This window comes from Protobothrops mucrosquamatus, unplaced genomic scaffold (assembly GCF_001527695.2).
Source record: "Protobothrops mucrosquamatus isolate PMUCROS unplaced genomic scaffold, P.Mucros_1.0 scaffold23, whole genome shotgun sequence".
Lineage (NCBI taxonomy): Eukaryota > Metazoa > Chordata > Lepidosauria > Squamata > Viperidae > Protobothrops > Protobothrops mucrosquamatus.
This window is the reverse complement of record NW_015386408.1, coordinates 3,020,803-3,038,579: the sequence shown is the minus strand read 5'-3', so window position 1 is coordinate 3,038,579 and position 17,777 is coordinate 3,020,803. Positions and strand designations below refer to the sequence as shown.

The 17,777-nt window shown below is 35.2% G+C and overlaps 1 protein-coding gene across 1 annotated transcript in view; it reads left to right on the top strand.

Moving 5' to 3' along the window:
• The window catches only part of FARS2 (phenylalanyl-tRNA synthetase 2, mitochondrial), a 186,560-nt gene that overhangs the window by 112,872 nt on the left and 55,911 nt on the right, over nucleotides 1–17,777 (top strand). The window contains exon 6 of the mRNA XM_015810849.1: nucleotides 6,710–6,870. Coding sequence (XP_015666335.1) covers nucleotides 6,710–6,870 — 161 coding nt within the window. The remainder of the gene's footprint in view (nucleotides 1–6,709; nucleotides 6,871–17,777) is intronic.

Sequence of the window (17,777 nt, the reverse complement as noted above, 5' to 3'; positions counted from 1 at the left end):
GAGAGGAAAGCATAATCACTATGCTTTAATTATGTTCAATTTGTAAAAATGAAAATACATCCTGCATATCAGATATTTACATTGCAATTCATAACGTAGCAAAATTACAGTTATGAAATAGCAATGAAAATAATTTTATGGTTGGGGGTCACCACAACATGGTGGCCACGCCCACTTGTCAGCCACGCCCACTTGGCCACGCCCCTGGCACCCGGGGTCACCACAACATGGGGAACTGTATTATGGGGTCACGGCATTAAAAAGGTTGAGAACCACTGATCTAGATTCTAGACATATTTGTTATTATGCTGCTCTGGTAAATCATAACTAGCTGGCTTCCTGTATTATTACCTGAATATTTTTCTGTCAATAAGGTTGGCAGTTCACATAGATGCCATCTTTTCTCATGCAAATCAATAAGGATGAGAAAGTGGTCCAGGAAGACTCAGTTCACCTAATTTCTAAACTTACTGGTCTTAAGCCATGAAAAGATGTATTTAATTTGCTGTCAGTCTTAATTGGGGGAAAAAACCAGCAACGGAAGAAAATGGTGGTTCATCAGCTCTACTCTTGGTAGACAGGACCTTAGCACCATTGTGTCCACATCAAAGTGGTGGTAACATCTTGCTTGCCATTTATCAAGCTGTACTTCATAGGTATTATATTAGAAAACTGAGTTAAGCAGTTCAAACTTCCCTGGAGCCCAATCATCAAATTATATTTGTACAATCATGGTCCATAATTTTTCATCTCAACCCCCACCCCCCTGGAATCTTTCCTTGGGTTAACTTTATGTATCTATGTAGAAAGATAATTATATTTATAAGCATACAATCCTTAAATGTACACACTCTTAAAACTTGTTCACATCATCATCTTCTGAATTTTCAACTGCATGCAATGGCCTTGAGAAAATGTATTTCCTAAAGGATACTGGAAGATGATTTTAGAGACCTTCAAAGCTTCCCCAAGGCCCACTTCTTTCTTTTGCTTGCTATGGTGTTCTAATCTCAGATTCCTAATCTTTCATATTAATTCGGGTCAAAAGTGGGAGGAAAGGGGCAGGTATTAGATGGATCAATGGGCAGATGGGGACGATGTCGATATTTGTACTGGATTAGAAATAAGCCAAGCAACTTCCTATTTGAAAGAAAAATAGTTCCGCTTAGTTCTGGATCAACTGTATTTAAAGGACCTTTCACATCCCCTGTAGTAGGTGGGCCTGATTCAGCAAGACAATCTTTGTGTCTAAGTTGTCCATATACAAGGCCCAAAGCATGGTTTGTTCAGAAAACAGGTCTTTAGTTATTGCAATCCTGGTATTTAAGACAGCAGTTTTGGTAATACGGGTTAAAGTAGAGTTTTGAAAGGACAGGATAATGACATTGCAAACAGCAACAGAGTTTAAATTGTATTTTCTTTGATTTGTCTGGCTATCTCTTAGCTAAAGAAAATTTTTCAGCTAAGGTGAAAGAGAAAATGATGGTTTTGGCACACCTCTAGGGCTAACTGAAACATGAACTGAGTTGTTCTCTAGAGACATCAGCCACAAATTTCATTCTGTGCCCTCCTGTAACCTTCACCTCAAGGTTTCTTAGCCAGTACTAAATCAACATGAAAATAGATGAGGCCAAATAAGGAATATTTAAGACACCACAGAGGGGCAGAACAATCCATCGGTTAAATACATTATAAATAGCCTAAAGGTATCTTCAACGGTGAAGTCCTAGTATAAATGTGAAAATTGTATTGGTTAAAAGATACTGTTGATTTTTCTACCCTGCATTTTATCCACATTTACATCATTTTTTGGCATTGAAGCACAGAAAGAAAGGTTCATTACATTTCTATAAAGTTTTAAAGGATGCCCTTTGTCTTAATAAATATTGATACATATCTCTGATTTGATGTTCCATTTAAACATTATTTATATAATATGTTTGTTTCTGATACATGATCCAAATGAAACAGATTCGTCCTAAGGCACCCAAACACTTTTTAAAATTTTGCCTTTGAGGACAAATGACTCAAAATTACTGTAAAATGAAGCTGCCATGGCCAAATCAGATCTTTGGCACACCAGAGGAGATCATCCTTTCCACCCCTAAGGTAGCATAGGTTCAAAAGGTCAAAGGCTGCATGCCAGCTGTCGAAATACAAGATGGGTTTATATATGCACATACATCATTTCTTCCTTCTTTCTCCCTAGCTTATTAGGACTGTGAATAATAGTCGGTCCTTTTTTTCAGCTGTTCCTAATGTTAATCACCAGATCAGTAAGGAGAGAGACATTATATGCACTTTATAACAGAGGGATCTTTAACAGACCCTCCCTTTCCTGGAGCTTTTAGTGTTGCTCAGCTTGGAAGTGGGCTTCTAGGCCATTAAATGGTCAACACTGCTATACACTGCTACAGCTTTTTAAATTCTGCTTTTTAGGATTAAAAAAAAATGGCCTGACCAAATAAATAGTCCAAAACAAAGTTCAGGACTTAAGTATCCATCAAGAAAAACCCTTTTTGGCAGGGTCCTCCCTGGTGGAGTCCACCAAGCAATTCATCCTCTATAGTTGAGGGAGTTTAAAGCTACGTTCTCAAAGCCACACCTCAGGGACACAGTGTAGTGGATCTTGCAAAGATGCAACTGATTACACAAGACCTTACCCAGAGAGTGTTCTATTTGTCAGGGATTTTTTGGCAGTGCAGTTGCATGGAGTACATTCTCTGCCATCTATACTTCCTAGATCTTAGCAGTTAATGAACTGACAGTTCAGTCTCAGAAGGAGAAATCCATGTATCCCAAGGGAGCAGGAATCCTTCATCTCATGGTTTCCAGAAGTAGTTTACTGGTCTACCTCAGAATGCTATAAACCACTCTCAGAAGACCAGATGGCAAGAAAATTAAATGTAAAGCTTTTGTGTACAAGACATTTCCTCTATTTGCTAGAATCCTTTCCTCAAAGGTTTTCACGTTGCTCTCTTTTCAGTTTCCCCAATACATAAATAGCAAGTTTCTCCTTGCTATTATAGCTTATTTTCTTGCCCAAGTTTTCACTTTGGGATGGAATAGAAAGCCAGGGAGATTCCATAAGTTCTAGGAAGGAAGATAGTATTAAGATATCACTCAGGCTGACTCTTCCCTGACTTAAAGGAGTAAAAGAGAGGGAAGGAAAATCAAAATCATAGACTTGCAAGATTCCATTGTTATAGGATATTTTAATGAAGTGTGGTTCCAGGCTTCCTGTGCAGTCGGTTTTTTTGATCTGGTCTACCTTATAGGACTGGCTATCGGTAGGATTTCCCATTTCCCAAGCTATTGTTGCTATATTCTCTAACATTTGTTTAACCCTCTATTTTACCATAATACATGCAATTCATGTCACCAGTAAACTTCAATGAACAGGACTGGCATGCATAAAGAATACTCATACCCTTTTGCATTTAATATGGCATCAGTAATGACTTGAAGATATGGAAAGGAAGCTTTAATTGATTGATCGCTGTGAAGCTCCATTTTATATACTTTTATTAATAGTCTAATTCTGATGAAGGATGTTGCTTTTCATGCATAAAATTATGTTAAGTAGGACTAGGTTGTTATTCAGATATTGAATATGGTTTGTTGAGCTGTTTTGAAAGGTCAAGGCTAAAGCTGAGTCAAGGAAGAAGAAAAAAGTGAAAAATTGTTGGCAGCACTATGATCTGCATATTGGGAAATGGCTAATTGCCTTAATACTTTTGAAACAGTTTTTCACTCCCAAGTCTTATAAACAATAGTTCTACCTTTACCTTATTATTTGATAAGAAAAGTTAAATCTTTCTATATTTGCAATGACATGGAGATGTGATAATTTTATGTAATGTTTATTTTATATTATTTTATTAAGTGGTTCAAGTCCCATTCTTACAAAATTGTTACATACTTCTATTTAACACAGAAGTTAACTGTAACGAGATTCTTCTTCCTCAGTACTATGGAAGAAGATGTCCCATCCACACCATCATATTTAACCTGGCTTAGCATGGTCAATTGTATTGTTTTGGGCAACCCAAGAACCACAGTGTATCTCTTAGAGCTATAGATAGATCCACTCATTTTTCATATTGAACTATAGAAAATTAATTGCTGGTTTCTTGATAATTGTAATGTCAGGAAAAAGGAATCTTGATTTCCAAATGCCAAATGGTCATTTGATCACATGTACTGTATATGCTGCTGAAGACTAGATAGATATGTTCTGACCCTAGCAAAGTGAACTTTAGCATCCTAAAGGGTTATTTTAGCCAGGTAAAAAGTCTGTGGGTGGCGAGAACCAGATTTACAGGGCAACATAAAAGAGTTAATGTTTTGCAGGATTGAGTTCATTATTTCTATTAAAATATATGAAATGCACTGATTGAAAAGTTGGCAGTTCACTTTCTTTTCTAAATAAAGATCTCTAAAATGTTGACAATCTAAGTTATTTTAAATGGTGATACTTTTCTGCGTTTCACTTGTTAATTGTGATTGATGATCAAGTGGGCTTTCAGTGATGAGCAGAGATCAGATGTCATCAGATACTGTTGTGCTTTTCTTTTGAGATTTGCTGACAATTTTCAGACTAGATGGGAACGGAGCATGCAATTAATAGCTGTCTGGCATATTCTTTTTTGTTCTCTTTCAGTTATATATTTGGATAATAATAGGCAATACACAATTTGATAATAGGTCTGAGGTTTAAAAGCCACCATGCCCTCTTTATCATTTCAGACAATTTCTAAGATGAATTAAAATTGTTATAATTGTCATAATCACTGAGATGATAGAATTGTGCAAGACAGACAATTCATCTGTCGTGCATTTTTTCAAATGCAACTTATTTTGAAGTTATTTGCAAAATTGCATATTTGATTTTCTGATGTTACATATATGTTAGGTAGCCTGCTGGACATTGCTATACCTTATTATGTTCTGTGTGTACATCATGAGTTAATTGGCACATACCATATGCGTCCCTGTGTTTTTATTTAGAAAGGAATTGCAAAAGGTTTAATTTGGTTTCGTTTAGTTAATTTGCTTTGGTTACATCCCTCCTTTTTTAATTAAATAGTTAATATGTCTGATCACTAAAGTAAAATGCTTTTTTTTTAAAAAAAAATATCAGAGATTAAAACAATTATTAACAATTAAAGTTGAAACTGGTATGTTTGACAGTATTTTCTGGAACATAGGAAATGCAAAAACAATAGTTAGTTTATATAAAAAAGATTACAACTTTCAAATATCTTAGTCTTCTAACCCCAGGTATATTTGACTGATAGAAAATTATGTAGAGTATGATTAAATGGATGAAGAACTTAAACAAGACAATTGGCATGCAACAACAGAAATATGAGTAGAAGTTAAATATTAAATTTATCACAACTATAACAAAAAAACCTGGTTTGAAATGTTTTACCATTGGTGTATTACTCCAATATTGATTGGCAAAATAGACAATTGATTTTCTAAAATTTCTTATAAATGCAATAATCATGTTTAATAGTCAAACAAGTAGTATGAATTATGGGATGAAGAGATCTAGATTGGAATGTTAGACAAGGCAGTAAGTTACTGAAATTGTTTACACTTGTTTTTATGAAGGGGAAGTCATTTCTGTATATTTTTTCCCTTTTTTAACATATTTTTTCTTCCTTTCCCCCTTTTTTTCTTTTTTGTGTTTTTCTTAGTTTGTAATAATTTTTTATCTTTATATTTTTAAACCAATTAAAATTATCATTAAACAATTAAGCCTTAAAATATAGTGAGTTGGCATTGTATGTGATAACATCCGTTAGGACACTTTATGTCTTTTTTTGGAAATCATATGTAATATTCTCTATGTAAGAATGGCAAACTAATCTGTTGTAATATGCATAAATGTCAAAAATGAATTTGTATTTGATGAATATGTTTAATACAGAATTTAATTCAACTTGGAAATTATTTATGGAATATATACAAACTTCTCGATACAGACATGTACCACCTCTGAAATTTGGGATTCGGTTACCATAAGGCCTTAATATATTAGTTATTGGTTGGTTTATTAAATAAGGATAGAATTCTAAGATTAGACAGAAATCTTTATTAATGTCTTATGTGGACTTATGATTCAATTATTATTGGCTACCAGCTTGGTTTTAATAATGAAATCTGAAGGCTTAAAATAATACAAGATGTTGAAGGTCCTTATTTAGCAACTGCCTTGTTTAACAACCATTTCTAGTTGTGGCAGCGATGAAAAAGTTCTTTTATGACCAATCCTTGCATTTATGACCTTTGCAGTGGGATTATTGCATCCTTATGACTAGAATTCAGAATCATCATTTCAAGCTGAATAGTAGGAAATTCAGAACAGATGCAAGGAAATATTTCACACAACACACAGTGAAACAGAATTTATTACCACATGTTCTGCATGACATAGTGGACTTTCATTTTCAGGGAAAAGGCAGTGTGCATTAGGGAATGCAGGATAGCTCTATTAAAGTGGAATCCATAATAGAATAAAGTAAAAGATGGAATGCTGATTCACTTTTTTTTTTTAAAAAAAAGTTCATTCTTTAAAATTATCAACTTTATTTAATTTAATTCTGGAATTTAGTTATTATTTAGCTAACATACTTTCATTTCATTCCTTCAGGGTTTATTTTTATGTCCTGTTTTTTCTTTCTTTCTGTAACTGCAGCTGGTGCTGAGAACAAAATTGGATGGGCATTTGGTCTGGGATTAGAGCGGTTGGCCATGATCTTGTATCAGATTCCTGACATTCGCCTTTTCTGGAGCCAAGATGAACGTTTCCTGAAACAGTTTAATGTGCTTCACATTGACCAGAGCATATCCTTCCAGGTAATATTAATGATGTTGACAAGGTTAATAGCAAATCATCTAGAATTTTATTTCTGTGGAAATATTGCTTTTGTTTAGTCAGTTGTTTAACAACTTTCTTGAGAGAATAGTATATCAAAAATATAATATCTCTGGTAGATTATTGTAGATGTTCTTATAGTAATGGAGAAACAAACTTTTAGGACAGGTTAAAGTTCTATAATGCAGATATTTTGCTTGCATAATTTATTGTGGCATTGTGGAGAAGGTAGAAGAATAGGCAATATTCATTGATTGTAGTTTCATTAATTATATTTTATGGCAAGAAATAAAAAGTTAGGATTCTGAATCTTGGAAACTGAATAAACAAAAATTCTGGCTCTCATTTATGAGTGAATTCATTATCTGTGTGGGTTGTTTTTATCAGAATCCAAATCTAAGAATCTAACTGCCCTTTTTCCAGGTAGGCATAAAACAACCTTCTGTTCTTTGTTAGTAATGTTTTGAAATATTGCCTTTTCTTTCTCAGCCTTAGTGACTTTGTGGACAGTCCACAAACTTTGACAACTACACAGGGAAAGAAGCTACTAATTTCATATAAAATTTGGTGCTTAGAACCCATCAAATTACCTCAAACTGAATTTACTAATTTCTCTCATATTAACTCATTTAAACAGTAATATATTCAAGTAGTAGGCTAATTCAACTCAGCTTTCCATGAGTTTCAATATGCATCTCTAATTTTATTCATTTAATCAATATTAACTGAAAAGGGCATAGAGGTTGCTACTTTACGTGTGTTGTTTTCCAAGAATGGTCAGGCTACCAAATGACTATAAAGAAGTAATTGATTTCATACACATGTGGAAAAGCATTTGCAGCCCCAAAAGGAATCAATCAGTCTCTTTCATCTTAAACAGTTTGAAAAATTGCAAGAGGGAGGGTAGGTTGAGACATCAGCTAGACATCGAAAGAATAAAGAAATCAGGTGAATAAAATCTGTGGACTTGCACTAAACCCAGTGGTGGGATTCAAATATGCGAACAACTGGTTCTCTGTGTGGATGCCACTTCCGGAAGTCCATTCTGGGCCTGGGCAACAAAAAATTAGCTACCAGTTCTGCCAAACTGGTGCGAACTGGCTGAATCCCACCACTGACTATACCCCTCAACCTTTGGGAAAAGCTGTATAAGTTCTAAAGCATGCTATAACTGATTTCTTAATGGGAACAGTTTGCTTACCTGGTGGAACCTGCATGTAACACTCAGGCATGGATATCAGTAATACTGCTGATCCAAGTCCACAAGCCATTCTTTCTTGTGCTTTGAATAATGAGAAGGGGAATAAAGAACTGCAGATGTGTATGAAAAGAGATAATTTTCTTGGAAATGCCATGGCTATTTCTCATCTTAGTGTACATTATGAAAAGTAAAATTAAATCAAAGCATGATGTATACAGCATCATTATCAAGGAGATGGAAGCCCTACCAAGATCTGCAAAGAGTGACAGATGTCATGGGATAACTTGAAAGTTAGACCTATATCATTTTCCAGGTGAGAGAGGTGTCTGATGATCTGGTGAGCTCCAGAAGAAGGAGGCATCAGAAGAAGCCCAACACTGTTACAGCAGTGAAGGCAGTGCAACACACAACTATAATTCCTATAGTCCCATGAAGTGTGAAGCTGGTGCAAAACTAAAAAAAGGGATGAGATAACATATTTCCTATAAATCTGTGGTTATAACAAATTCTGCAGTTTTACTAACATCTTCATTTCTATCATCTATTAAATTGTTGGGCATTTATGTTCAAACCATTCCAAATATAATACGAGAAAAATTACTGGTTATACTTCAGCGCGGTTTATGTAAGCCACACCACGAGGGAGATAGGCCTGCATTAAAAATAGATAATATAATTTATCTGTCTTTGTGTTGCAGAATATAATGAGTACATAATACCACTGGTAAAACTGGCTCTGAGAAAAATGATTGTATGTGCTCAAACCAGCCATTTCAGTCACTATTATCTCAGAGTAGTACTAACTGGTTTTCTTTATATAGTAGTTCATGTTTGTCATTTCAGTTTATCATTAACATTATTTCACATGAAAAATATATGCATTCTCAGATATTTTCATCAGACTGGAATATGATGCTTAAATAGTTTAATTTATTGTGATCTGCTTTTTAACAGCACATCTATTAAGAACAAATATGCATCATTAGTATGTAAATTGAATTTGGATGCCTGAAATAATGAGGAACAACCCACAATGTGAATTATTAGTTAATTGACTATTGTAATTGAGGATATGTGCAAAATGTCTGGTTTTTGTAAACATGTGGAAATATCTGAGAACATGTATGAATGAACTCAAATTCTTTGTAGATAATAGTTTGTTATGTGCATTCCTTCCATTCCTTTTAAGATTCTTCTCAGTGAAAACATTATCTGCATGCATGAAAAAAATCTTTTGAGGGAAGTTACTAACATACTTAAGCAGGCATTTGTGTTAAAAATGTACAGCTAACTCCATTCCTCTATAATATCTAAATGACATAGGCAATGAATTTCCAAGATTTTTTTCAAATGAATTTTTAAGTGATTCCCTCCAAGTTAAAATCTGTATAAACTAGAGGAAATGTTTAAAAATTGAATATTTGAGCACATCACTGATTGGATCATAGATTGATCAATTGATTATGTTCCATCGAGTCGGTTTCAACTCCTAGTGACCACATTGATAAATTTTCTTCATGGTGTTTTATCCCTAACCTACTTTTTAATGTCTCCCAATGATGCATTCTTTGCCACTGTACCTGAATCCATCCACCTTGCTACCGGTTGTCCTCTTCTTCACTTTTCTTTCAGAGGCTTTTCCAGAGAGCCATGTCTTTGCATAATGTATCCAAGGGAGCATAATAGAAGGACTAGAAGAAGGACATGATAGCAATTTTCCATTTGAAGGGATATTACAGAGAGTAGAGTAGAGTAGAGTAGAGTAGAGTAGAGTAGAGTAGAGTAGAGTAGAATAGAATAGAATAGAATAGAATAGAATAGAATAGAATAGAATAGAATAGAATACTTTATTGGAGAAGTGTGATTGGACACACACAAGGAGTTAGTCTTCAGTGCATAAGCTCTCAGTGTACATACAAGCAACAAGTGATAAATCATGATCATAATCATAAAATACAACCATCATAAATCATAAGGTACAACACTCAGTGACAGTCATAGGATACTAAATAAGCAATCAACATAAATTATGAGATACAAACAACATTATAGTCATAAGAAGCTAAGGAAATAGATAATAGCACAGATGAGAAGGATAATAAGTAATACAGTCTTACTAACTAGTTTGACATCCCAGGTCATAGACAAAGTTGTGGAAATTGTTTAGCAGAGTGATAGCATGGAGGAAAAATCTCTTTGTGTCTGGTTGTTTTGGCGTGCAATGCTCTATAGCATCGTCTTGAGGGAAGAAGTTGAAACAGTTTATGTCCAGGATGTGAGGGGTCTGTAGATATTTTCACAGCCCTCTTTCTGGCTCATGCAGTATACAGGTCCTCAATGGAAGGCAGGCTGGTTGCAATTATTTTTTCTGCAGTCCTAACTATCTGCTGACGTCTGTGTCTATCTAGCTTGGTTGCTGTACCAAACCAGACAGTTATAGAGGTACAAATGACAGACTCAGTGATTCCTTTGTAGAACTGTATCAGCAACTCCTTGGGCAGTCTGAACTTTCTGAGTTGGTGCAGGAAGAATATTCTTTGTTGTGCTTTTTTGATAACGTTTTTGATGTTAGGTGTCCATTTTAAGACCTGAAATATTAGAGAATCTAGAAACTTGAAGGTCTATACTGTTGATACTGTGTTGTCTAGTATTGTAAGAGGTAGTAGAATAGGAGGGCTTCTCCTAAAATCTACTATCATCTCTAAAGTTTTGAGTGTGTTCAGTCAATATTGTTCCAATTGCACTACAGGGCCAGTTATTCAACTTCCCATCTGTATGCAGGTTCATCATTGTCTCAAATGAGACCAATCACTATTGTATCATCTGCAAACTTCAATACTTTAACAGAGGGATCATTTGAGAAGCAGTTGTTGAAAAAGATAAAAGAGTAGCGTGGGGAGCACATAACCCTGGGAGGCACCTGTGCTAATTGTACAGGTATCTGATGTGATTTTGCCTAGCTTCACCTGCTGATTCCTGCCTGTTAGAAAGTTTATGATCCACTTATAAGTGTGGTCAGGCACAGCTAGCTGAGTCAGTTTAATGAGAAGAATATCCGGAATGTGCTGAGCTGAAGTCTACAAAAAGGACCCTTGCATAGGTCCTTGTAGATTCAAGATGTTGTAAGATGTAGTGCAGAGCCATATTAATAACATCATCTACCAGTCTATTTGCTCGGTAGGCAAATGGCAAGAGGTCTAACAGCGGATCTGTGATGGTGGGCCAGCACAAGCCTTTCAAAAGTTTTCATAATTATGGATGTCAGAGCAACCAGTCTTAGTCTTTCAGCTCCTTGATGGAGGGTTTCTTCTTAGGCACTGGGATTATAGTAGAGAGTTTGAAGCAAGAAGGAACATAACACATCTCTAGAGATTTATTAAAGGTACGGGTGAAGATGGGGCCAATTGGTCAGCACAAATTTTCAAACAAGAAGGAGTTACCTTGTCTGGGCCTGGTGCTTTTCCAGGCTTTTGTCTGTGAAATAGACCTTGCACATCTTTTTCTGTGACCAGAGGTGGGGGGCCCAGAGGGATGGAGTCAGTTGTAGGAGACTTGGCTGTTATTGGTGTATCTGAGATGGAGAGGGTGGCGATAGTTGACAGTGGTTTTCTCTCAAACCTACAGTAAAACATATTCAGGTCATCTACCAGTTGTCGATTCCCTTCAGCATGGGAAGAAGGTTTGCAATAGCCAGTGATATCTTTAAGAGTTTTCCACACATTTGCTGGTTCATTTGTTGAGAACTGATTCCTCACCTTTTCAGAGTAGCTTCTTTTTGTTGCTCTGATCTACCTTGTTAATACATTCCTGGCCTGATTGTACAACATCTTATCTCCTTTCCTATAGGCTTCCTCTTTGGCATGGCATAGCTGTTTGAATTTAGCTGCGAACCAAGCTTCAAAAACATTCAAATCTGTGCAGTCAAGTCTATAGCTTTAACTTTGCCTCCTCAATCCAAAATTTCACTTATTTAATTGTTGATTTTATGGCTTTAAGCCTTTATCTACAAACAGGTACAAGGTGAACCATACAGTGATCAGAGCGGGTTAACCTATTCTCCAAAGCACTTGAGGACAGGACAAGAAGTAATGTATGGAAACGTATCAAGGAGAAATCCAATCAAGAACTAAAGAAAAATATCTTGACAGTGAGAACAGTTAATTAGTGGAAAGGCTTACCTCCAAAAATTATGGGTGCTCCATCACTGGAGGTTTTTAAGAAGAGATTGGACAGCTAGTTGTCCAGAATGGTATACGGTCTCCTGCTTGAACGGGAGTTGAATTAGAAGACCTCCAAAATCCCTTCAACTTTGTTATTCTGTTATTCTTACTCTGTTCAATAGTACAGGGGTCACCAAACTATGGTCCACAGCCCACTACCAGGCTGTTGGCTTTTTTGAATGAAAAATTCTACATCCTAATTCATTGTATTGGTGTTATGTGGGAAGAGCCCACATCATTTTTTCCTGAATGGTAAAATGGAAACAAGCTGGCAGATCAACAGTATTAACTTGAGGGTCTTGAAGGTGGTTATAAACTAAAGAAATTACGACAATGGATTCCCAAAATTGTATCTTTCTTTGCTTTACATTATAGGTTCCATTATAGGTTCCATTATAGGTTCCATTCTTTCCTCAATCCTTGAACTTTTGTGCTTGTACTCTTTTGAATGTGTCGATGTGTTAGAGTAAGATAAACTCATCCATCTAGTGCAGCAGTTCCCAACCTTTTCTATACGCCGTACCCCTAGAACGTTTCTGATATATTCTCGCACCCCTTACAAAAGTTCGAAATAATGGCAATGAATTATGCATATACACTATAATTTTGAAACTTCTAAACCCAAGTTTTTGCACCCCCTGGAATATTTTCTCACACCCCCAGGGGGTGCGAGCACCCTCGGTTAGGAACTCCTGATCTAATGTGTGTGGTTCCCCCTCCTTGGTCTGTTCCAGAGACAGCAAGGAAAACTTTTCCTAGTATTGCATGTAGAAGCAAAAGTTGTGTACTTCAGGATTTTACTTATGCTGTGCTTCAGTACTCTGATCAGTTTAATTACAGGTGTCTTATTTGCATAAAATGACTCTAATTATATAATTGCAAAGATTCCATTGACAATTAACTTATTTGTCTCAATGGCATTTTAAATTATCATAATACTTGTTCTCCGATCACAATAAATAATATAGTATTATTTCATATCAAACCTTGTAACTAATGCAAATGGCTAATTCCTAATTTTTTTATTACAAAGATTACTGCTTTTATTATTAAGATATACAATGCAGCAGAAAGAAATTAAAAAAATATCTGATATTATATCCGATATGATGAGTACTTTCATTTAATGGTTAGTCCACTTCCTAAATTGTTTAGAGCCTTCACCATTACTCCTTGGTTAAATTTTCATTGTTACACTTATTTCTCATAGATTGTTTTATATCATTCCATCTCCTGCTCCATTGTTGTATTTATTGTTGTTAGTTTTTCTGATGTTTCAACAGTAAGGCAGGTTAAATTTCAATAAATGCTTTCTTGTGCTTCCATATTAAGTTTTCTAGCCTTTCAGAACCAATTTCCCTATATGACTGAGCTTATTTTAACAATCTATCAGTCATTAAGTGAGATCGCTCTGCATTTCCAGAAGAAATAATTTGATATAAATATGAAATGTGGGAAGGTTGTTATAAGAACAGAATGAGACAAAAGAGAAATCAAATGCATAAGAGTCCAAGTCAAATGCCCAAAGCAGAATACATTATCATCATGTCAAATATTCTCTTTATGTGTACCTTGAAAGTAGCTAAACATTTTTTTTTCTGAAAAATACTCAACAGCCTTCAGGTTTTGTTCAAAGTGTGCTGCTGGGATGATCTCTTGTTCCCTGGCTGCTACTTTATCTTAGCATTTGTTTTCCTTCTGCTCCACTTCCATAATCTAATTTACCATACTGCCACTGAATTTAATGTTATTGCCTGTGATAATCCACGTGAGTTTGTTTCCAAATACCAATGACGATAAAGGTTGCTATAACGAAAACCAATAGTACTATGGTCCAAAATATTAAATCAAAGATGGGAAACCAATAGCATCTGAACTCTAGTTCTTGGAGTCCTCTCCAATTATACCCCCAAACATTATTTCCATCCAATTTTGAGATAAGAAGCACATGAAATAATTTTCAGTTTACCGTAAAATAGCTTTCACCAAAAAAATTCCTCAATAAAAGCAAATCCTGATCCAATATGCAAAACATAGACATTGATTTCATGTCATCACTCTGCTATTGTGACTCTAGCCCAATCCAAAGTGATGACAAAACAATCTTTTTCCTGAACTAAGTACTGTGCAAAAGCTTTAGCAAGGATTTGGGAGGAAAAACAAGTAGAAGAAAATAGCTGAAAAATGAAACTTCATAATTATCTTGCAAAATCTGTGAAACAATATACATTAGTGCATAATATAAACAAGTGCATTATAAAACTTGTGCAACTCATGGCAGGATTTTTATTTCATAAATTGTAATCAAAAAAGTAGATTTTGTATATCGATCTATCTATTATCTATCTATTATTATTATATATAAATAAAAATGTAAATGTTCGTTTGTTCAAAAACTTAAATCTCCGAAAGTTCTTCACCGATTGCTTTGAAATTTTGACACGACATTGCATTCGAATACATGCGTGTTTTTATATACCTATATTATATAGATGTCACACCTGTGACAGGTAAAAACATGCTTTTTTTGAAAAACAGCGCCATCTGTTGGACGTAAAAGCAACACATGCTTTTACCAGACTGAGCCACAGCAATGCGTGGCCGGGTACAGCTAGTATTCTAATATAATTTTAACTGATTTTTTTCTTACCTAATGGAAAAGAGCAAATTCATAGTGGATCCCATATCATAACATTTTCACCACCATGCTTGGTATCAGTTGGTATCAGGATCTTCTTGTGAAGTATTGTCCTTGGGTTTTGCCAAACTTATTTTCTGATATAATCAAATAATTCTATATAGTTTTGGCCTTGTTTGTCCAGAGCACAATGTTCCAGAAATCCTAGTGGCATGAACAAACTTTTAGTCTTGTTCAGATGTTTTTTCTGGACACCAAAGATTTCTTCCTGGCAGACCTCCAGTGTAGATCTCATTTTTTTTAAGTTTCTTTCTAATGTGGCAAGATATTTGTAGGTCACATAGGTAATTTCTGGGATTCTTAGAAATTTCTTTCAATATCTGTCTTCATTCTGAACTTGCTGGGATGCCTGGCCTGGACAAATTGGCAGTTATTTGATATCTTCTCCACTTGTTGATGGTCCCAAGCTCATAGGCATCTATAATCTTTTTTTCTGAAGACCTTAGAGAACGTTTTCAATTTAGGCACCACACATTTCAAAAAGCAAATAAAATTAAATGTCTAAATAAGACAGGTTCCTCCTAGATCTTCTCAATGTTCTAATCATTTGCACTAGCTCTACTGCAACTGATACTAATTGTAGGTATTTGAGATATTGATAGATGTAGTTCTGTACTTATTTTTTCACATGAAAAATGTGCATTTATGTTTATTTAAGTTACACAATGTGCGACAAAATGTAAACCGTGCATGATATTTGTTATATTACATTCCCTTTATCCAGGGCTTTTTTTCAGCCGGAACGCGGCGGAACCGCGTTCCGGCACCTTTTTCCGGGCCGGCCGCACCGGGCGCAACATCTGGGGGGGCGCGCTCGCACTCGCAGCTCTCTGCCCCTGCCTGGCTCACAACCGCGGCCATAGGGAGGCTCGGTCAGCGCGCCCCAGGCCCGTTTCCTAGGCGACCCTGCCCGAGCAAGAAGCGGCAGAGAATTCCATACATTTACTTTTATAGCCCCTCCCAAATTTTACTTGCATTCCTGTTCTCTAAAGGGGCGGTCCTAGGGTTTGATGAGGGCGTGGCCAGGTTTGGGTGGGGGCGTGGCCAGGGGAGGGAGGTGAGTTCCACCACCTTTTCTCTGAGAAAAAAAGCCCTGCCTTTATCTGTTAGCATTATTGAAATGGAGATCAAATATCTGTATATTGAAATATGTTGAAAGAATAAAATAAAATCAGTTGGGTGTATTTACTTTTTTACATGACTATATTTTAAAGCTTAGCTTTTATTATGATCGCAAAATGTAGCATCTATTTATCTGAGGCATTTTTGTGCCATCCTGATGTGGTTTACAACACATATAAAATACTTCAAGAATAAAATAAAATAAAATAGTAAAAGAGAATAAAAACAAGGTTAAAAAGAGGACAAAAGCAGTCTAATAAAATTCAAAAATCAAGGGAATTGATGCCTAGGGAAAAATAAATGTAAAGACATGTTGTTTTTTTAAAAAAGCCTAGTATGTTAGTCTTAGAACTGCTGTAAAGAATATTGGAAGCTACTTCCTTATATCTGTTTTGGTTTATATATTTTTATTTTTTTCCCCTTTATTTTATTTTTAGCTTTTTGAAGCTTTATTTCTTCTTTTTGTTTTTATGTTGTTGGTTTTTTTTTTAAAAATTAAATGTGTGTGTGTGTGTGTGTTTAGCCTTAAGCCCTGGTATACTAGAGGGGATTGGTCATTGTGCCCTGTGTCACAGCTAAGCCGGATTTTGCAGATTATGACACACATACCATCCCTCTAAAGTCAGAGGCGCATAGAGGCTGGCTATGAACATACAGAAATATTTCTAACTACCTGTATTGAAATACATATCAATACATCAATATCAAATACATATCATGTCAGCTTGCAACAGACAAACATTAGCTTGCAACTAACAAAAGCAGGGACAAAGACAGAAAAATGCAGATAGCCATAAACCAATTCTTAAAAATTCTTACGATTAACAGCAGAAAACATTGTCCTAAACCACCTTATTAGTTTGAACAGTAAAGACAGGCTGTCTCTTTTATGTTATGAAAGCTGCAACTTAAGCAAGTCAGAGCATTACATGTTTTATTTTATTTATTATGTATCTTCTTTGGATGCCGTTTGAAACATCATCTGAAGACCTGGCTCTGCCAGCAAGTCTGGGGGGGGGGGGGTATCAGTCTGGAGGTGGTTAGTAGATTGAGAGAAAATATTTATATTTTTTCAAAATGTTGAGCTAAAACAATCAATCTGGTGATTTCCTGTTTACCGATAGCCAAATCTATTTTTGCTCTAAATCTTGCAAGGTTTTTTTTGGTGTTTTTTTTTGTTTAAAGAAAAGCTATAATACTATATTTTTTCCATCTATATGTTTTTAAAATTTTCAGAATGTATTCTAGAATACATACATAACATATAAAATATTTTGTTTAGGTATATTTTAATGTATTAAAAATTCCAAGAATTTACTATATTTGTGGGGAAAAAATGTGGCCTGCAGATTAATTTAACAAACATGGATTATTTAATTAAAATCTGATTGTGTCACTTCTAACAGCAAAAGCATGGTATTTTTGTACCTAAATGTGCAAATAATTCCTTAAGTTTCTGTATATCAGAGACTGTTGATTGGCATCTTATATTCTCACCATGTATTATTCTTATAATTTATTGTTATATCTGGCCATACATTACAATTATTTTTATTGTGTTGGGTTTTTTTTCCTCTAGATGTTTGAGAACTATGAAGATAAATCAATATTCTAAGTGGCCAAAGTTATTAGTATTGTTGGACACTT